Raw genomic sequence first — 22,526 nt, forward strand, 5'->3', positions numbered from 1 at the left:
CCTCCTTTCCTGACATTTGTGTCCCCCCACTTCTAGGGGGCGCTGTAGAAGTTCCTCCTCACTGCCCACCACCACCTGCCACCACCTGATGGCAGTGGGCTGTGTCATTGTCTCCAAAGCCTTCCTTGGATCCAGCCCAAGGCCTGGCATGGGTGGCCCACACCCCTGTCTAGCAGGAGAAAATGGAGCCCATGATGGCATCCACCTGAACTTACTCCAGCTGTGGTCACCAAATGCCATTTGTATCAACTGTATCACTGTTTGTGTGTTTACAGATTTGGGGAGGAAAAAGAAAGACATTGTTTTAGTCTTTGTCATTTGCAGAATCCCCTGAATGGGACATTTCCTCATATTTAATGAAAACAAAAGCTGTTTTGTATCATACAAGTGATAAAATGTAAGCAATAAGACTTCACTCCAAGAGCAGATGAAAGCCTCTGCTTTTGTGAATGTGTAACACTGACTGACTTTTCACCAGTCGGTTCATGTGCAAATTCAGCCAGACAGATCTGGCCACAAGCAGAAGTGTCTGTTTACACCAGCTTTGAGAACCTGGTAACTCCAGCTCAGGAGGCATTTTTTTTTTTTTTCCTTTTGAGACTGAGTTTTGCTTTTGTCACCCAGGCTGGAGTGCAATGGTGTGACCTCGGCTCACTGCAACCTCCACCTCCCAGGTTCAAGCGATTCTCCTGCCTCAGCCTCCTGAGTAGCTGGGATTACAGGCACCTGCCACCACGCCTGGCTAATTTTTTTTGTATTTTTAGTAGAGACAGGGTTTCACCATGTTGGCCAGGCTAGTCTCGAACTCGTGACCTCAGGTGATCTGCCCACCTCGGCCTCCCAAAGTGCTGGGATTATAGGTGTGAGTTACTGTGCCTGGCCAGGAGGCATTTTTAAAAGTGGCTTTTTTCAATTGAAAAAATAAATAAATTACTCGTGGCTGTAGTAAGAATAAAATAATGTCTGCCAGCCAGAGAGAACATGATGAGGACCAAAAAGATACAAGCAGGCAACATCTAGTGGCGTGACTGCTTTTCTTCTACAACTTTCAACCCCAAGAACCTCAGTAGCTTTGGCCCACTTTCTGGGGACCTCATATTACAAAACTTCGCTTTCTTTAACATCTGGCACAGCGTTAGAGTTACCTTGTTTTCCAAAAGCAGCTCCGTTGGGCCCATTAAAAGAGTGGAAAACATCTTCCAAAGCTGGACCCTGAAGATTGTACAGGATTTGGGAAACTAGAACAAAGGGAAAAGGGTGTTGAACACTCAAGTGGGAAATAAATAAGGTGTGTTTGGGAGGTGCTGAAGAGGTAGGGCTGTCTAGAGTAGAGATTCTGTGTGGGAATCTTGGAAGGTGAGATTCAGAAGGTACAGCCACGAATCTCGAATACCAGCTGTCAAGAGTGGACTTGGGGCAACAAGGAGCAGTTGGAGGTGAGTGCATGGGAGGACGTGATGAGATCAGAGCGGCAGAAAGATGAATGTGCACAAAATGTTAAACAGATAAAGACCAAATAGCTGAAAAGTGATGGGAGGAGAATGTATCCGTGGTACATGACAGATTGGAGGGCTAAGATCTCAAACACAGCAGCCCCAGTTAAGAGTCATTGCTGCAGTTAGATTTTAGACTGATTAGAATGGAGATAAAGGAATGGGTATGAAAGAAAAGCTCCTTCAAAGCAGATGGACTAATGTTGCTTAGAGGAAAAAAAACACAGTGTTGAACTTTGAAAGGTCTTCTTTGTGTTGTTTCTTACATATATGTATATGTATGGCTGTATGCATTGATATATGTTTATCACCTGGTGGCTGAAATCAAGAGACACTCGTTTCACAAGTTTTGTGGTGTGGCTACTCTGTGCCAGGCATGTTCTGGGTGATGAGTAAGACAGGAGAGCTGCCAGTAGGCACCTACTTTTTGGTGATCTCTGTATCCAGATAATAGTATTCCAATGCTTATTCTTCTGCAAAATTATGGTACTTCCACATGGCCAACATTGCATTCAGTTCTGCATGTCAGACATGTAATAGCATTTTGAGAAGGACAATGCTCAATCAAGAAGATTGAGAAACTGGGTGCTGCCACCTGTGCATCAAGTCAAAGTGTGAATAGTCCCAGGCTGGCAAAACTGGAGATGCGAGTTTGTCTGTAAAGTCATAAGAGTAAAGCAGGTTAAACTGTGCATGTTCACTGAACTCCAGAACACTAGAATTTAGGGGGAGCTCCCGGAACTTGGAAAAAGAGAAACATAGGCCAACTAACAGGGAAGGCCCCTAAATGCCAGTAGTAAATTGCACCACCAAGGAGGTGGCACAGATGGAAAGAAGGACTTGTCAATGTTGCTCTAGAATGGATTATCATGAGGTGTTAGGGTTCATCTGTGACCTTTAAAGAGCAACAGTCGGGCAGGCATGACACAGGAGCTGAAGGAAACTCCTGGAGTCACCTCCATCTGAAAGTCTGTTTTGGTCTCTGTTGTACTCTTTCCCGAGAACAGAGAAGAGTCTTCTGTCTGTCACAATCACAACCGTGCCCAAATTCTCCCGGTGTCTCCTTTGTCCTCTGTGTCTTGAGAACATCATGTACAAAGCTGCTTTGCTGTAATTGAAGGAAATCTCAATGTACTTACATTAACAGCTAGGTAATTTATAGGTGTACAATGTAACTATGAAAGCTCAGATTGACTTGAACTTGCATGCCTATTTTTTGGATTCACTTGTACTTCCAATCTGTTTTTTCTTTACAGCCTGACCCACTTGATTTTGAATTCAATCCTTAGAGAAATGTATTATTTCCCTGCTTTAGATATACTATTTTTGAAGTTAGAACTGTTCTGCAGCACCCCAGGTAACATGGTTTGCTTTTCCTCCCCGCAGCCCCATACCCCCGCTTCTCTGGTCCCTGAGCCTGCAGACACCTCCCCAGCAGGTCCTGCAAATCCAGATCCTCTCCCCCTTGCTCAGTACCATACCACTGTCATGTTCTTCCTTTTTCTAAATGGGAGTCTCTCAGGAAGGTTGGTCCTCCCACCTCATCAGTCCTTTCCTTCCTTCACTCAGTTCCTTCCTTTTGTTTTTAGGGTTTAGGGAATAGGAAAGTGTATTGAACAAAGAGAGCTGACTCAGACAATTTGAGCCTGGCTAGTTCAGAAAATAATAAATGATAGTATCATGAATAGAAATTAGAGAGTTACAGAAAGGAACTGGATTTGGTGACAGGAGGAAAGAAAATTATGGGAAGAAAATTATGTAATTAGCTTTATTTTTATTTTTTAATTTTTAATATATATTTTTTTGAGATAGAGTCTCACTCTGTCACCCAGGCTGGAGTGCAGTGGCGCGATCTCAGCCCACTGCAACCTCTGCCTCCCAGGTTCAGGTGATTCTCCTGTCTCTGCCTCCAGAGTAGCTGGGATTACAGACGCGTGCCACCATACCCAGCTACATTTTGTATTTTTAGTACAAAACTGAAATTGTTTTAGTAGGTCTCTAGTAGAGACGGGGTTTCACCATGTTGGCCAGGCTGGTCTCGATCTCCTGACCTCAAGTGATCCACCCGCCTCAGCCTCCCAAAGTGCTGGGATTACAGGCGTGAGCTACTGCTCCCGGCCGAAAATAGCTTTAATATAAAACTTTCAGATGCCAGCAGAATAGCCATGCAGGCCTGTCGAGTAGGAAGTAGGAGGTATGAGCTGAGGCTTGGAAGAGAAGGTAAGACCAAAAATACAGATTTAGGGTCATCTACATGGATTTGATGGTTGAAGGCAGAAAGACAATGAAATTACCCAAGGAGAGAGTAGAGAAAGAGCAGAGGGACTGACGACAGATTCTGTGAAAATGCCCTCATTTGTGGAATGGGAAGAGAAAAGGAAGTGACTGGGAAATGAAGGGCAATGTACAAGAGTAGAGATTTTCTCAGCAAGGCTGGGTCAGCTTTGGCAACTGCTGCAGAGAGCGTGTAGGGGAAGAGGAATCCCGCCACTTTGTTTGGAGCCCTGCGAATAGGCGAGCGAGGGGTGTGAGGGGGCCATCTCCTAGGGCAACAGTGTGTTCTCTTGTTCTCTTTCAATCTTACGTAATTCTTTAGCTCTGTATTTTTAAATTAAAAGGTGTTTTGATATACTTGATTTTTTTTTTTTTTTTAATTTCTGAGCCCTAGAGTGAGCTCCCTACTTTGGCTGAGCTGGGCTCAATCCTGTATTCAATATTTGCCATCGGGAACCCTGATGGTTCATTCAACCCTGGACCACGCTGGGGCAGGCCCAGTGCTGCCACCCTGCATGGTCCAGTGAGGACAGCACCACACTGGAGCCCCCAGCCTAAGCTGGCCTCTCAGCCGGCTTACCCTCTGAGCCCACCTTACCCTCTGAGCCTCACTTTCCTGTCTCTAAAGTGCTGACTATTCCTCCTTAAAGGGCAGCTGGGAAATGAAATGAGATAGTCTAGTAAAGCGCCCATAACGGGGAAAGGCACATAGTAGGCACTCACCAGAAAGCCATTCAATAAAATAAGATCAGAATTACCCAAACCTGAAGCTTCAAAGAGCAATTACTTCTGATGGGATAAAAATGTAATCACAAGAAATTAAGAAGACAGAGTCTAAGATGGATTTCAAATATTTAATCTTTTTGTTGTTCGGGCTTTGATAAGCAATGTAGAGAAGAGCACCAAAGAGAAACTAAAATTGGAGGAGGGTGTTAGAGTAATGTATGGGATTCTGGGTACATGATGGACCCCAATTCTCAGAGCCAGCTATTCTCTGCTTCAAGATTTGGGGAATTTAAGAGAGGCCTTCAACTGAAGTCTGGGGATTTGACCAAGCAGTGACTTAAGGTTATTATTAGTAATTAAGGATTGTACCAAGGTGGCCGGGGTCTTTTAAATCTTGCTTTTGTTATGTTTAATAGTTTTTAAATGTAGAGATTAATGCATTTGTATTTAGGTGTTTAGATAATTGTAAGTATGCGTACTTATGCTGGAAATTATGTTAATTCTTTATCTTGCATGACCCTGCCTATTGGAAGCCTACCTCCCTCAGACTGTGGAATCAGAACCAAGGTAGCAGTGTCTACCAGTAGAACTTTGCTCTGATTATTGGAGGAAGTAAACTGCATACCTATAAAATGGGAGCAAATAGCCCCATGATTGTATTTCCTAAGTTCTTACAGATAATTTTTTTGGAGATTTGATAATTTAAACCAAATTTAAAGCATTTATTTTGAAGGTTTTGCGTGAATAGCAAGCAGCAGATGAGGTTTTTAATTTTCTTATTGTTTTAATTAAGGTATAATCTACATCCAATGAAATGCTTAGATCTTATATGTTTGATGAGTTTGACAAAAGTAGAAAGCCACATAGCCCCTACCCTTATCAAGATACAGAAGGTTTCTGTCACCTCAGAAATTTCTTTCCACCTCTTCTCATTAATCCTCATTCTTCTACCCTCCTCCCAGAGGTAACCATTTTTCTGATCTCTTTCACCATAGATAAGCTCTGCCTGTTCTAAAACTTTATATAAACGGAATATACAGCATGTACCCTTTTGTGTCTGGCACTTATTCTGAACTAAGTATAAATTCACAAGATGTTGCAAAAATAGTACCGAGAGGTCCTGTGTACCCATCACCCAGCTCCTCCCAGTGGTGATATCTTACGTAACTATTGTACATTATCAAACCCAGGAACTTGATACGGATATGCCGTAGTTACCTAGAGTACTATATCTGGCTTATTTTGCTTAGCATATTGTTTTTGAGATTAGATGAAGCATTTTTAGGGGTTAGTCTTTGGTATTGATCACTATGCTGGCTAATTTTTTGTTTTGTTTTGTTTTTGTTTTTGTTTTTAGAGATGGAGTCTTGCTCTGTCACCCAGGCCAGAGTGCAGTGGTGTGATCTTGGCTCACTGCAACCTCCACCTCCCAGGTTCAAGCAATTCTCCTGCCTCAGCCTCCCGAGTAGATGGGATTACAGGCGCGTGCCGCCACTTTTTTAATGATGTATTTGTTAATGAGAAGGAGACAGCTATTTTCTACTTACGAGGCTTCCTTCCTATAAAAGAATTGCCAGCAGCATAACTAACCACTCACGTGCCCAGTTGTCACGAGAGAGTAGGCATTTGGGGCCCAGGTTCTTCCCTTCTCTTCCCTTTCCTAGGAAGGAGCTGTCTATAGGCAACTCATGTTCTCCTCCAATTTTCCAGGGACAGCAGATCCGAAGATCTGAGAAGACTCAGAAACCTAAACATGTAATGCCTTGGGTTTTTTACTTGGAAATAAGAGGCTAAGGAGGCTGGGGATGGGGATAAAGTTATCACCGTGGTTGGAGAATGTGGCTGATAGCTGAGGCAGGCATGCTTTCTAATCCTGAGTCCCAGAATTAGATTTACCCACCCAGTCACAGACCATGTCTGTCCCTGGAGGAGCAGAACACCTGTGTTCTGATGGCAGCTCACTTCTAAAAGAGGAAGGGAAGAGAGGGACCAGGTAGGGGCTGGACTGAGAGTGTCTGATTCCTGTCCCAAGCTCACCAATCAGGAAGTGAGAGTGGTGGATGGCCAGGAGTGTTATGCTAAAAGACAGATCAAGGGTGGAAGATGAGGCTCCTACTGTGTCTGAGGAGAGCCATTTGCTCTCAATTAGTGCTCTGTCTGCTCAGCCTCCTGTCTTCACTGTAGATCTAGTAGTTGTGGCAGTAAGGAAATGTCACTAGCTTTAGCATATAATTGTGAATAGTGGTTTCATTGCTTGGTAGCTCTTAATGCACTATCTTTTTCAGACTCCTTTTTCTTGTTTTGCTGCATTGCCATTCTAAATTGTTTGTATGATATTCAAAATTTCTCCTATATTGATACATACATAGCCACAACTAGAAGAATCAGCTACCTACTCATTTTAGTGAAGTAACTGACATAGAGGCAGTAAATGGAGAAACAACAATAAACAGAGCCAAATGTTAAATAGAGTCTCAAAGTAGGACATTGGGAGTTTAAGGAGGACAGAAGCATTTCCTGCTAAGTCGGACACCCATGGTAGGGATGTGCCAAGTATGCCTGTGTAGCCAGGCACAGAGTGTTATCAAGGATTATTAATTAATATTATCTTCATGTGCATATATCTTAATAACTTCCAAGAAAAGCTTAGACATGCTTGTTACCAGTGATTTCACATGTCTAGCAGCATCTTGTCATTGGTTTCTTTTGTCTCAGCCAGAACTGTACAAATCATATATGAGACAATATGAAACTTCCTGGGTTACCACACAGGCTCTGGTTTTGGCATATATGTGGCCTCAATTGGGCACAAGTTCAAAGAAATGAATCTGCCTTTATTAATAGAGGGAGATGGTTTAGCTGAGGTTGGAAAATAGTGGCTTTGGTCGTAAATCATTTCACACTGTTTGTGGTCTCTGGCGGCTGCGTTTATTCTTTTACATCATCAGTGGGAAGTCAACAATTTTGCAGTTGGCAGTTAAGTTGAGACAAAGCTCGAGGGATTTCAGTTGTGGATATTCCAGATGATTGCAAAACGCTTTTAGAGACCAGTGCCAAATAGAGTAGGGAGGCAATAGACCAAGAAACTGAGGCCAGGGCACTAGCCTACCTGGGAGCTGATAGACTTCTGAGCTTCAGTGAGTCACAAGCTCCTCTGATCTGGGGCAGCTCTGATGGCAGGTTGCCTTCTAGAGCAGAATCTGGTGAGTTCCTTGAGGACAGAGTACTCTGATGGAGGAAGGGCGCAGAGGGAAAAGAGAGGGCCGTCCACTCTGGACATGATCAGTGTGTGTGGAGGTTGCCCCACCTCGCACCCACCCACTGCAGTAGAGAACGCAGGAATGAGACCACAGCTGCCGGGCCTGTGTTGTGTCCTCAAGTCCAGTGATCCAAGTCAGGAGGGCCCCCCCACCCTTTTTTTTTTTCTTGAGACAGAGTCTCACTGTGTCACTCAGGTTGGAGTGCAGTGGTGCGATCAAAGGCATGGCTCACTGCAGCCTCAGCCTCTGGGGTTCAGGCGATTCTCCTGCCTCAGCCACGAGTCGCTGGGATTACAGACCTGAGCCACTGGGCCCAGCCCCATATTTTAAGACAAATATTTCCTGTGTTTGCTAAGGTTTCTCAATCAATTAATAGTTGAAAACACAATTTGAAATGGATAATTAAGTACCTATAGTCAACTTGAAGAAAACAGAAGCTAAAGCTTTTGAGTTCTCATTTTACTGTATTAAAATGTAGTTGTGCATTTATAAATGATCTAATTTCTTCTTAGTACATTTTTTCCCTTTAAAATGGGTCTCCCAGTACTGACTACACAATGAAAACTTTGAGGCTTACATAATTCATCGTGAGCTGGGTAGCTTTGCCAACTCTCCAGGTGTTTTCCCTGACTGAGGGTGGTACCTGTTATGATCAAATAATTTGGGGAACATGGAAAGAAGCTGCCTCAGAAAAGTGAGCACCAGAAAGTTGTCAAGTGTAGCTCAGTCATTTTTCAGCAGTAGATTAGTAACCAGAAGCAAAATGGAATATTTCTTCCTGGGTATTTACCAAAACCTTAGGTCCCCTTATGTCCTAAACATCACCTAACAATTGCTAATAAGCAAGGAAACTTATATTTGCATTAGTCCTCTTTGTGGATTATCAGTGTCGTTTTCTTCTCTTTTTTCTTCTTCCTATGGGCTGCCTTCAGGATTGCAAGTCCCACAGGATTGCAAGTTAAGAGATGGGGAAAAAGACAGGAATTAAAACTTGTGTTTTTCAGCGTGCTATTTCTTGGTGAAATGCTACTTAAGAGGTTGGGAATTTCTCTACTAAGTCCTTTAGAGACTAAACAAGACTTTTTTTAAGTAAGGGATCTGAGGTGGTTTGAAAGATTATATACAATAAAAAAAAATGTGTGTTTAAGTTTGTGCATTTATACATAATATAAATTAGAATAGAAAGTTAAGAAAGAAATGGATGAACACCTCCAAGCACAAAGCTTGGGCTTTGGTTAACTCCTGCTTTGGGGGTGAGCCCAGTGGGTGGGCTTTTCTTAGGGGTGGGAAATAAAGACCCTGCTGTAGAGCACAGAACTCACTGATAATTTTCACAGATTTATCTCTGTTCAACTGAGAGTTCTTGTTTTTTTTTAAATTTTCACTTGTATATAATGAATTCAAAAGTAGGAGCAAAATTCAGAGTTAAATGGGTCGACTTGGAACTTGCCTTTACTGTGACCACATGATTTAGCTAGACTCTCCTCCCCACACCCTTTTTTTTTTTTTCTGCATTTTTTCCAGAAAAGGCCACTGGTCTGAGCATTCAGGGCCCCACCATCACCCCACAGTGAGACTGGTGGCTCTCAGAGGTTGGTGACAAGTCTCTCAAGATACAGGGCCTTCAGAGCTGCTTCTGTGTGGTGGCCTTTTCCTGATCCTTCCCCCTCAGGGCTTTACGCACTGGTTCACTCAGGCCTCTGCTAAGCTCCCGCACTTCCTTGCCAGAGGTGTCTTAAAGGGAAAAACCTCTCTTTTGTCACTCCTGTCCCTTCTTTCTTTCTTCCCCCTCCTCATTCCCCTCCTCCTTCCCCTTCTCATTCACTCATCCAGCCCTCCAGCAGCTGAACATTTAAGAGCTTTTTATGAGCATATTTGTTGTCCTCTGAGTAGAAAGAGGAATAAGAAGTGGTTTGTACCCTAGAGGAACTCACCATGGGAGAGAAGATGCCTGAAGACAAGTGACAATACTTCTGTGATGGGGGTTGTAGAGGCAGGAACAGGATGCCTTGGTAACACGGAAGAGAAGGCGACTGATCAGCCTCGGAAAGGACTTCATACAGAAGTTATCTTGAGCTGGGTTTTGAAAAATGAGCAGGAGGCCGGGCACGGTGGCTTATGCCTGTGATCCCAGCACTTTGGGAGGCCGAGGCGGGCGGATCACTTGAGGTCAGGAGTTCAAGACCAGCCTGGCCAACATGGCAAAACCCTGTCTCTACTAAAAATACAAAAATTAGCGGGGCATGATGGTGCTTGCCTATAATCCCAGCTACTTGGGAGGCTGAAGCAGGAGAATTGCTTGAACCCGGGAGGCGGAGGTTGCAGTGAGCCGAGATCGAGACTCTGTCTCGAAAAAGAAAAAAGAAAAGAAAAATGAGTAGGAGATGGACCGGGGGAGAAGGGGTGGCAGAGTGTAATCGAGGACACTCTGGGTGGAGGAAGCCGCCTATTCAAAGGCGTGGCATCATGAAGCGTTGAGGACCTCATGTGGCGCAGAGTCTGAAAGATGGCCAGGGTGGTGCTGAGGCAAAGGAGATGAGTTTGGAGGGATGAACTACACTTCAGAGACTGAGGAACCGTTAGGCTATGAGTGCTACTGGCTGGGCTGGAAGTTGCAGGAGGCCTTTGAACAGGGAAGGCGGGGCTTTGAGATGCCCCCTCTGGCAGCAGTGAGCAGCTGTGGGGGCAAACTGTGGAAGGAGCCCATCCAGGGGGCTGTAGAGTTTGGGTAAGAGATGAAGTGAGCTTAAACTGAACCAGTGACACTGGTGATGGGGAGAAGGGGTGAACGTGTGACCAGTCAGGTGGGGAAAGGGGTGCGGCGTGGGAGCTTAGGAGCTTGGGAAGGAGCTGCTGTCAGAAATGAGATAGGCTAGAGAACAAATACACAGAGGCTAGTCCCCTTCCAGAGAGTTCATTTTTCTTTCATCCGTTATTTTTTATTCTGTGATGGATGGGGGCTATAGAGGTGGGAACAGGATGCTTTGTTAACACGGAAGAGGAAGTGACTGATTGGCCTCTGAAAGGTCTTCATAGACAAGTTAGCCTGAGCTGGGTAACTACAGAGTCCATTTTTCTTTCATCCATTATTTTATACTCCTCTGTTTTAAAAAAAATCTTAAAATCTGTCTACCTCAGATTTTAATCTGTTTAGCCCATGGTGTTCTGATATCCCAGTCTTTCCTTTGTAGATGTCCACCCCTTCATTCATTCCATTAATAAATGCCTATTGAGCACCCACCACATACCAGGCAATGGACTTGGAGCTGGATGTACAATGGTGAAAAGGATGAACAGGGTTTATGCCCTTACTGAAGCTTCTAGTCTGGAGGAGTAGACAGATAGTAAAACATAATATTAAATAACCTAGCATTAAGTAGAGTTTATGGGGCCATATATGGTATGAGATGAAGCTTGACGAGTTGAGAAGGAACAGATCCGTTGAGCCTTGTAGACCATGGTCAGGGAACTGAATATTATCCTGGGAGCTATGGACAAAAAGCCAATATGGCTTGGAGTAACAGAAAGCAGAAAGGCAGGATTCTGGGATGTCTCTGCTTGAGCAACTAGGTTGATGGTGTCATCTATTGAGCTATTGCTGTGTATTTTTCTAATGCATGGTATATGTTTCATGCATGTTATTTCTGCCAGCACCACAAATGACAAATTTGGAAATATGTGAGGTATTGTATATTACTCAACTGTGTGTATCACCTGCAGTAAATGGGTAGGAATTTCAATCAGATGACATGTCACATATAAATGTGGGCTTTCTTTCCTGACTTGGGTTATTTATGAAAGTTATGTATGTGGGGCAGAAGAACCTTGAGCTGTCTAAACTTTTGCTAATGAGGTGAGAATAAGGCCTGAGAAGAAGAAAAAATTGAGATTGAAACAAGAAAATAAAAGCTCCTAAGGAAACTATGGTCCTTTCTGCTGGCAATGTCCCTTGCCAGAGGTTAGATGTGGGGAGCGTGAAGATTACTATGGATTGGGATGTCCCATCTTTGATGCCTTGGGGACCAGGGAAAAGGAACTGTTGGTGTGCAGTGACTGGAATGGATATTTCATGGTTTCCCGTGGTGTCTGTCTGCATGGGAGTTACACAGGCATCTGTACTCCTCGGTCTCCATGGAAGAGAGTTTTGAGGCATCCTCTGAATTAATGTAAACCAGTAGTGCTCTGGTGCCTGGGCTGTCTCAGGAGAACAGGTGGAAACAGGGTCAGATGATGAGAATTTTCCATTTTATGACAGCAATGGAATTCCTAGAATGGTTCATTAGTCTTCACAAAAGATCCATTCCTGGCTGGGCACAGTGGCTCACCCCTGTAATCCCAGCGCTTTGGGAGGCTGAGGCGGTTGATCACTTGAGGCCAGGAGTTTGAGACCAGCCTGGCCAACATGGGGAAACCTTGTCTTTACTAAAAATACAAAAATTAGCCAGACCTGGTGGCCCACGCCTGTAATTCCAGCTACTTGGGAGGCTGAGGCACGACAGTTGCTTGAATGGGGAGGCAGAGGTTGCAGTGAGCCGAGATCCTGTCACTGAACTCCAGCCTGGATGACAAAGGGAGACTGTCTCCAAAAAAAAAGTCGTCCATTCTTTAGCTTAGAAGAAGGCTACACTGTGACATTGTGCAGATCTATGGAGTTAAGTGGAATACTCAAGTAGTTTATTTCACCTCCAATGTTTGGGATACTGAAACTTTCAGGGAAGAATTTACAGAATCATTGTATAATTGAATTGATTGCAAAAGACATGTACACATTTATTTGAAGCTTTTTTTTTTTTGCATTTTCTGTGTTTTCAGGGTAGTCAGTTATATTTTAATGTATCTTTTTGTTGCTGTTGTTATAAGGAAAAACTAATCATGTCATCTTAAGAATTGTTTTTAAAAGTTTATATACTATGGCTGTAAGGATGTTTTATGTTTACATGATGCTTTACAGTATTAGATAAGTAATAAAAACAGGGCTATATGTTTCCATTTGCTACACACAACCCCTTGAGAGGTGAGCAGTGCTTGTCACCCGCTTTTCACAGATGAGGAAATGGGGAAGTGGAGGAAGGAGTGGCTGCCCCTAGGCACTTCACTAGGAAGAGATGTGGGACTTGAATCCCTGTCATTTGACTCTAAAGTGATGGCAGTAATGCCATTCACACATCTCATCTCATTGAATCCTCACAACTACTAGGCAAGTATCATCACCTCTACTTTATTGAATGAGAAAAATGAGCTCTGGGAGGTTAAATAACTAACCCAGGCTGATGGGTGGTGAGGCTGAACTGGCTCTTAACCAGTAGCTTTCCTGTAGTGTCCCACAAGGAAGGAGCACACTGCATATTAAAATTATTAGATAACAACATTAGTTTTATGATTTATAAACTCTTCTTGACTCTTTGATGAAGGTAAAGTAGATAGCTTTCCTGAATTTTTTTTTTAATAAAATAAGACAAATTTTTGAGATCTTAATACTTGTCTCTTGGGAGAGAATGAGACTAAAGATCTTAAATATTCCTTGGCCACATCATTCATTATCTGATGCTATTTATAAAAGCATAGAACAATCAGACAAGAATACCTATAAAACTTAAAAAAAAAAAGGAAAGAAAAACATAGAACAAGAAGCTTCTAATCTGCAGAACTGATGTGGCTATCACAGGACCAGCTGAAGATCTTAGGATTGTTAGCAAACCTAGATGATGATTTGTTTAACCCTGGGTTTGGGGTATACCAATTGCTTACTAAGATTAATATTTCATTCTTTACCTTTCAACCAAATTAGGCTTTCTTTGTTTTCACTTGTTGCTACTTGTGCCTAGGCTCACATTCTTTGGTGGGAGATGCATAGCGGGAGCTTCGCTTAGCTACTGATATAAGGAAATTTATGAGATGAATTTACTGTGCTGCTTCATGTGGTTATATTTTTTCAGTTTTTTAAAAAAATGGCACAAGCATGCTTTTATCCTAGGTGACTGCTACATTGAGAAGCTTGGTTGATTCACCATTAGTAAGAAGTAAGTTCCTAAACATCAGTGCCCTTCCCCAGCTCTGCACGGCAATGCAACAGTACAAGGGTGACAAGGACGTCTGTACCAATATTGCCAGAATATTCAGGTAGGTAGACTAAGACGTGAAGTAGCCTTACAAAAACGCTAATGCTTAGATTTGGGGTTATCTTTAATATTTGCTTGTGTGACTGGCAAGGAATCCTTTTTCTTCTTTTTGCTTCACCTACCAGAAAGGGTAAATCTAGTGGCCCAAGTTAAAAATGAACAATTCAAACAAATGACCCCATCGTCTATATGATTCTATTGTGATTCTAAACTCATTGGTTGTTAAGTCATTTTAGTTCTTTGGTGAGTTGTGAGCTACGTGTGTGTGTTTAATCTTCCTCTCAGCTTATTTGAGGTAAAAAACTGTGTACAAAACACAGCAAACCTTCCAGTTTGCTAGGAAATAAACAAGAGTTTTAACTCAAAAAACGGGATCAATGCTTAGAAAGTCTGATCTGACTTTGTAATAGAAGGTTATTCTATTTCAGCTATTTGAACTTTGGCTCAAGCTTTCACTAGTCATGTCTATATTTCTTCCAGAAATCATGATCATTTGAATCCAGGTTGCCTCAAAGCAAGATGTGGTTAAATTTCAGAGCTGTCTTTAAATTATGCATTTCTGTTTCCTCCCGCTCTGCTCTTTGTCAGTATTTTTACATAATGATTCTTCTCGGGAGCCTGGGGCTTTTCTTGAACTATAATGCTGTAGTTGTAAAGAAATGCAAAATTTCCTGAAGACTGAATTTGTACTTGACCCCAGGACCCCTGTATGAGGATGTGAGTCCAAATCTGATTTTTTTAAATGAATGTCAACTTGTATTATAGATTAAATGGTACACAGGTTTGTTACGTGGGTAAATTGTATGACGTGGAGGCTTGGGGTCTCAACAATCATGTTACCCAGGCAGTAAGCATAGTACCCGACAGGTGGTTCTTCAGCCCCAGCCCCCCCTTCCCTCCAGATCTGATCTTTTTAGACTGTACTTCCCTGAGCTTTGTTCTGGATACCTAATTACTACCTATCTAATGCATTGTAAAATCATAAGGAATTTATTTTTGTTTATAGTGTCATGTAGGGGTCCAACTTCATATTTTTCCCATGTGGATAGTTGATTGTTCCAGCACCTTTTACTGACTATGCCGTCCTTTCTCAATGATTTTGTCAATCAGACAGAAGTTTCCATATAATTTCAGGTTTGTTTCTGGGCATTCTGTTTGGTTTATCCTCACACCTGTACCACACTGTACTTACTATTATAGATTTAATTTGAGTCTTGCTATAAGATGAATCCTTCACTTTTTGTTGTTGAGATGGGGTCTCGCTCTGTCACCCAGGCTGGAGTGCAGTGGGCACAAACATGGCTTACTACAGCCTCGCCTGCCCAGGCTTAAACGATCCTCCCACCTCAGCCTCCCTAGCAGCTGGGACCACAGGTCCCACCACAGCTGACCACGCCAACATGCTCAGCTAATTTTATCATTATTATTTGTGGAAACGAAGTCTTGCTATGTTGCCCAGGCTGGTCTCAAACTCGGGCTCAAGTGATCCTCCTGCCTCAGCTTCCCAAAGTGCTGCGATTAGAGGTGTGAGCCACCCTGCCTGGCCTTCAAATCTCTTACTTTTTTTCTCCTTTAAGATCCAAACTCTTGGTCAGGCACAGTGGCTCACACCTGTAATCCCAGAACTTTGGGAGGCCAAGGTGGCGGGATCACTTGAGCCCAAGAATCTGAGATCAGCCTGGGCAACATGGCGAAATCCCATCTCTAGCGCCGCCCCCCACCCCCAACCCCGGCCAAAAAATTAGCCAGGCATGGTGGTATGTGACTGTAGTCCCAGCTACTTGAGAGGCTGAGGTGGAAAGATTGCTTGAGTCTGGAAGGTGGAGGTTGCAGTAAGCCAAGATAGTGCCACTTGCACTCCAGCCTGGGCAACAGAGCAAGACCCTATCTAAAAAAAGAAAGAAAAAATAATCCAAACTCTTCTTGTTCTTTTCCCTTCCTTATGAACTTATTAATCTTGCATTGATAGCTCTTTAAAAATATTTACTTATTTATTTGTATATTTCAGCTGTCTCCTACAGGAAGGATATCCAAGAATCTTGATGAACATTAGGACTAGGAGTTTGTCTATAGATGCTCTTGGATTTTCTGTGCAAATTACCTGCATATAAATTTTTTTTCAATTATTGTAATTCTTTCCCTTGTCCTCATCTCTTCTTTATTGCATTGTTTAGGAGTTCAATACAAAATTGTGAGTGTTGAGAGTGTTGTCTTTCTTCTGACTTTAAAGGAAATATTTTCATGGTTTCACTAGTTGAAAATTATATTTGTTGTAGGTTTTCCTAACTACCCTTTAGAAGATTAATGATTTTTTTTCTCATTAATGGGTATTAAGTTTTGTCAAATGCTTGCCCTGAATCTTTTTTTTTTTTTTTTTTTTTTTTGAGATGGAGTCTTACTCTGTCGCCCAGGCTGGAGTGCAGTGGGGCGATCTCGGCTCACTGTAAGCTTCACCTCCCAGGTTCATGCCATTCTCCTGCCTCAGCCTCCCAAGTAGCTGGGACTACAGGCGCCCGCCACCATGCCCGGCTAATTTTTTGTATTTTTAGTAGAGATGGGGTTTCACTGTGTTAGTCAGGATGGTCTCGATCTCCTGACCTCGTGATCTACCTGCCTCGGCCTCCCAAAGTGCTGGGATTACAGGCGTGAGCCACTGCACCCGGCCCCGCCTTTTTTTAACTTTTATTTTAGGTTCAGGGGTACATGTGCAGGTTTGTTACATAGGTAAACTCATGTCACGGGGGTTTGTTGTAAAGATTATTTAATCACCCAGGAATTAAGCCCAGTATCCAATAGTCAAGAGTTGTCTTTTCTGCTCCTCTCCCTCCTCCCACCCTCCACCCTCAAGTAGACCCCAACATCTGTTGTTTTCTTCTTTGTGTTTATAAGTTCTCATCATTTAGCTCCCACTTATAAGTGAGAACATGTGGTATTTCGTTTTCTTTTCCTGCGCTAGTTTGCTGAGCTAATGGCCTCCAGGTCCATCCATGTTAACGCATAAGACATGATCTCATTCTTTTTTTATAGCTGCATAGTATTCCATGGTGTATAGGTACCACATTTTCTTTATCCAATCTGTCAATGATGGGCACTTAGGTTGATGCCATGTCTTTGCTATTGTGAATAGTGCTGCAATGAACATTAGCGTGCATGTATCTTTATTGTAGAATGATTTATTTTCCTCTGGGTATATACCCAGTAATAGGATTGCTGGGTTAAATGGTAGTTCTGCTTTTAGCTCATTGAGGAATCACCATACGGCTTTACACAATGATTGAACTAATTTATACTCCTACCAACAGTGTATGAGTGTTCTCTTTTTTCTGCAACCTTGCCAGCATCTGTTATTTTTTGACTTTTTAATAATAGCCATTCTGACTGGTGTGAGATGGTATCTCATTGTGGTTTTGATTTGTATTTCTCTAATGATCTATGATACTGAGCTTTTTTTCCATATGCTTGTTGGCCACATGTGTGTCTTCTTTTGAAAAGTGTTTGTTCATCTCGTTTGCCCACTTTTTTTTTTTTTTTGAGACGGAGTTTCGTTCTTGTTGCCCAGGCTGGAGTGCAATGGCGTGATCTCGGCTCACCGTAACCTCTGCCTCCCAGGTTCAAGCGATTATCCTGCCTCAGCCTCCCAAGTAGCTGGGATTACAGGCATGCACCACCACACCCAGCTAATTTTTTGTATTTTTAGTAGAGATGGGGTTTCTCCATGTTGGTCAGGCTGGTCTCGAACTCCCGACCTCAGGTGATCCACCCGCCTTGGCCTCTCAAAGTGCTGGGATTATAGGCATGAGCCACCACACCTGGCCCTTTGCCCACTTTTTGGTGGGGTTGTTTTTCTCTTGTAAATCTGTTTAAGTTCCTTATATGTCCTGGATATTAAACCTTTGACAGATGCATAGTTTGCAAATATTTTCTCCAATTCTATAGGTTGTCTGTTTACTCTGTTGATAGTTTCTTTTGCTGTGTAGAGCTCTTAAATTTAATTAGATCCCATTTGTCAATTTTTGCTTTTGTTGCATTTGCTTTTAGTGTCTTTGTCATGAAATCTTTGCCCGTTCCTATGTCCGGGATAGTATTGCCTAAGTTACCTTCCAGGGTCTTCATAGTTTTGGGTTTTACATTTAGTCTTTAATCCATCATCCATCTTGAGTTGATTTTTGTATATAGCGAAAGGAAGGGGTCTGGCTTCAGTCTTCTGCATATGGCTAGCCTGTTACCCCATGATTATTTATTAAACAGTGAGTCTTTTCTCCATTGCTTTTTTTTTTTTTCTTTGTTGAGACGGAGTGTTGCTCTGTCATCCAGGCTGGAGTGCAGTGGCACTATCTTGGCTCACTGCAAGCTCCGCCTCCCGGGTTCACACCATTCTCCTGCCTTAGCCTCCCGAGTAGCTGGGACTACAGGCGCCTGCCACCACGCCCAGCTAATTTTTTGTATTTTTAGTAGAGATGGGGTTTCACTGTGTTAGCCAGGATGGTCTCGATCTCCTGACCTCGTGATCTGCCCGCCTCAGCCTCCCAAAGTGCTGGGATTACAGGCGTGAGCCACTGCGCTCGGCCTCCATTGCTTGTTTTTGTCAGCTTTGTTGAAGATCATGTGGTTGTAGGTATGCAGCCTTATTTCTGGGCTCTCTGTTCTGTTCCCTTGGTCCATGTGCCTGTTTTTGTACCAGTACCATGCTGTTTTGGTTACCATAGCCCTGTAGTATAGTTTGAATGAGGCAATGTGATGCCTCTAGCTTTGTTCTTTTTGCATAGGATTCCTTGGCTATTTGAGCTCTTTTTCAGTTCCATGTTAAATTTTAAAATAGTTTTTTTTTTTTTTTTTTTTTCTAGTTCTGTGAAGAATGTCATTGGTAGTCTGATAGGAATAGGATTGAATCTGTAAATTGCTTTGGTCAGTATGGCCATTTTAATGGTACAAATTCTTCCTATCCATAAGCATGGGATGTTTTCCCATTTGTTTTTGTCTTCTCTGATTTCTTTGAGTAGTGTTTTGTAATTCTCATTGTAGAGATCTTTCACCTCCCTGGTTAGCTGTATTCTCAGGTATCTTATTCTTTTTGTGGCAATTGTGAATGGAATGGCCTTTCTGATTCGGCTCTCTGCTTGGCTGTTGGTGGTGTATAGGAATGCTAGTGATTTTTGTACATTGATTTTTGTATCCTGAAACTGCTGAAATTGTTTCTCAGCTGAAGGAGGTTTTGGGCTGAGACTATGGGGTTTTCTAGATGTAGAATCATCTGTGAGTGTTGGGCCTGTTGTCTTTCTTCTGACTCTAAAGGAAATATTTTCATGGTTACACCAGCTGAAAATAATATTTGTTGTAGGTTTTCATAAGCACTCTTCTGCAAACAGAGATAATTTGACTTCCTTCCTTTCTGTTTGGATGCCTTTATTTCGTCCTCTTGACTGATTGCTCTGGCTAGGACTTCCAATACTATGTTGCATAGGAATGGTGAGATAGGGCATCCTTGTCTTGTGCTGGTTTTCATGGGGAATGCTTCCAGCTTTTGCCCATTTAGTATGATATTGGCTATGGGTTTGTCATAGATGGCACTTATTATTTTGAGGTCTGTTCCTTCAATACCTAGTTTTTTGTTTTGTTTTGATTTGTTTTTTGAGATGGAGTCTCGCTTTGTCGCCTAGACTGGAGTGCAGTGGCGCGATCTTGGCTCACTACAACCTCTGCCTCCCAGGTTCAAGCGATTCTCCTGCCTCAGCCTCCAGAATAGCTGGAATTACAGGCACGTGCCACCACACCCAGCTAATTTTTGTATTTTTAGTAGAGATGGAGTTTTACCATGTTGTCCAGGCTGGTCTCAAACTCCTGACCTCAGGTGATCCACCCGCCTCAGCCTCCCAAAGTGCTGGATTACACGTGTGAGCCACCTCACCTGGCATCAGTACCTAGTTTATTGAGAGTTTTTAACATGAAGGAGTGTTGAATTTTACTGAAAGCCTTTTCTGTGTCTATTGAGATAATCATGTGGTTTTTGTCTTTAGTTGTATGTATGTGATAAATCACATCTACCTGAATTGCTTTTGATTATGGATTTTCTTTTTTAAATCTGTTAATATAGTAAATTACATTAATAAAGTTTCTCAAGTTAAGCCATTATATATTGCTGGGTTTGGTTAACTAATATTTTGTTTAGGATTTGTCATTGGTGGTCATGAGTTACATTGACCTATATTTTTCCCTTCTCACATTGTCCTTGTCTGGGTTTAGTGTAAGTTTATACCAGCCTCATAAAATGGGTTGGGAGGTAATCCAATTTTTTCTCTTTCCTAGAAGAATTTGTAAAAAGCTGATCTGCTTCTTGAAAAGTTTTAAAAACTTGCTCAAAATGCTATTTTTATCCAGGGTACATATGTGTGTATGTGTGTGTGAATATTGTTGACTACTGATTCAATTTCTTCCTATATGGTTATATGTTTCTCATTTCTACTTGGTTCAGTTTCAAAAAGTTATGTTTTTGTAGGAGTTTCATAATTTTATCTAAGTTTTCAAACAATATAAAAGTTGATCCAACTATTCTCTTATTATTATTTTAATCTCTGTTGTATCTCTAATTATGTCCCCTTTTATTTATTTTACCTATTTAACAGATATTTGTATAGCACTTACAACATGCTAGGCAATATTCAGAATACTTTCCAAATACGAATTCATTTCATCCTTATAACAACTTTTTAAGATATGTATTATTATTGTCATTATCATTTTACATATGAGGAAACTGAGGCATAGAGAAGTTAGTTTGGGATAGAGAAGTTATTTTCCCGAGATCACACAACTAGTATGTCATAGAGCTGCAGTTCAAACCATATTCTGGCTCTAGAATTCATACTTTGAACCACTATGTTACCTTGCCTCTTCATTGTTAATATTGACTTTCTTTCCTAATTTTGATTGTTCGTGCTGTTTCTCTTTTTCTTAGTCTTGCAAAATCTTTCCTATTTTATTAGCTTTTACCAAGAACAAATATATTATTGATCCATTTTATTGTATGTTTGCTTCCTGTCTTATTTCTTCTGCTCTTATCCTTATTAATCCTTTTTTTCAACTCTCTGTGAATATATATTTTTCTTCTAACTATTTTAGTAAAAAACATAACTCCTTTCTTTTCAGCCTCCTTAAACCTATAAATTTTCCTCTAAATACTAACTAGAGGAAATCAGTATTTACAAGTTTTTTTGTTTTTTGTTTTTTTGAGACAAGGTCTCACTCTGTCACCCAGGCTGGAGTGCAGTGTTGTGATCTTAGATCACTGCAACCTTCGCCTCCCAGATTCAAGCGATTCTCTTGCCTCAACCTCCGGAGTAGCTGAGACTACAAGCATGCACCACCACACCCAGCTAATTTTTGTATTTTTTAGTAGAGACGTGGTTTTGCCATGTTGGCGAGGCTGGGCTTGAACTCCTGGCCTCAAGTGATCCTCCTGCCTCGGCCTCCCAAAGTGCTGGGATTACAGGCGTGAGCCACTGTGCCTGGCCCATCCTACAAGTTTTGATTTGTAATATTTTTTATTACTCATATTTAAGTATTTCTTTTGTAATTTTCATGTTTCTTTGACCTATAAGTTAGGTGTTCTTACATTTCCAAAAAAAATGTTTTTTTAAATTTTATTTTTTAAATGGTTTCTAATTTAATTGCACTTTGACCAGGGCATGTGGTCTTTGAGATACCAGTTCTCTGAAAATTTACTGAGATTTATCTATGGCCTGGTATGTGGTCAAGTTTTTAATATATTAATGGTGTTTTACCTATTGATTCATCAATTAGGAAGAAATATATGAACATCTCCTGATTTGTTGTGGGTTTGTCAGTATTGCCTTATGGGTTTTGTTTGCTTGCTTGCTTGCTTACTTGCTTTAGAAATTTTGAAGCTGTTTTCAAGGCTTTCTGCCTTAAGGTTGGTCTATTTTGCCTAATATTAGTATAGCACTACCAATCTACAATATTAAAGCAGGTTTTTGTTTGTTTGTTTTGAATGTATAGGTTTTTTTGTTTGTTTGTTTGTTTTGAGGCAGAGTCTCTCCCCATTGCCCAGTCTGGAGTGCAGTGGTTCAATCTTGGCTCACTGCAACCTCTGCCTCCTGGGTTCAAGCAGTTCTCCTGCCTCGGCTTCCAGAGTAGCTGGGATTACAGGCACATGCCACCACACCCAGCTAATTTTTGTATTTTTGTAGAGATGGGGTTTCACTATGTTGGCCAGGCTGGTCTTGAGCTCCTGACCTCAAGTGACCCATCTGCCTTGGCCTTCTAAAGTTCTGGGATTACAGGCGTGAGGCATCACGCCTGGCCTTTTAAAGCAGTTTTACATTTGCTTCTGATGTGGTCCCAGCGGACTCACTGATATCCAACCAGATGTCATATAACTTTCATGTAAGTTTGTGTTTTCTGAACTACGTGGATAGTGTAAATTCACACCACCTACATGTAAGTTACCTTTTAAATTTTTCCGGATCCATCTCACTAGAGTTTAGAGCAGATAGCAAGCCTCCTTGCAGCTTCTCTGAACTGACGTGTAGAGTATTTTTAGACTCCTTTTCTTGAATTGGGCAATGTTTTGAAGGTCTGCATTTAAAGTGATAGTATGTGTACTTGAATTTTATAGAAAAACAAAGTTTACCTTTATT

The 22,526-nt window shown here is 41.9% G+C and overlaps 1 protein-coding gene across 8 annotated transcripts in view; it reads left to right on the plus strand.

Annotated features, from left to right (window-relative positions):
* Nucleotides 1–22,526, plus strand: part of ARMC2 (armadillo repeat containing 2) — a 126,626-nt gene that overhangs the window by 65,913 nt on the left and 38,187 nt on the right. For all 8 annotated transcript variants that reach the window (XM_055260752.2, XM_055260780.2, XM_055260769.2 and 5 more), the window contains one exon: nt 13,728–13,873. In XM_055260752.2, coding sequence (XP_055116727.2) covers nt 13,728–13,873 — 146 coding nt within the window. The remainder of the gene's footprint in view (nt 1–13,727; nt 13,874–22,526) is intronic.

The sequence above is a fragment of the Symphalangus syndactylus genome, chromosome 2 (genome assembly GCF_028878055.3).
Source record: "Symphalangus syndactylus isolate Jambi chromosome 2, NHGRI_mSymSyn1-v2.1_pri, whole genome shotgun sequence".
Classification (NCBI taxonomy): Eukaryota; Metazoa; Chordata; class Mammalia; order Primates; family Hylobatidae; genus Symphalangus; species Symphalangus syndactylus.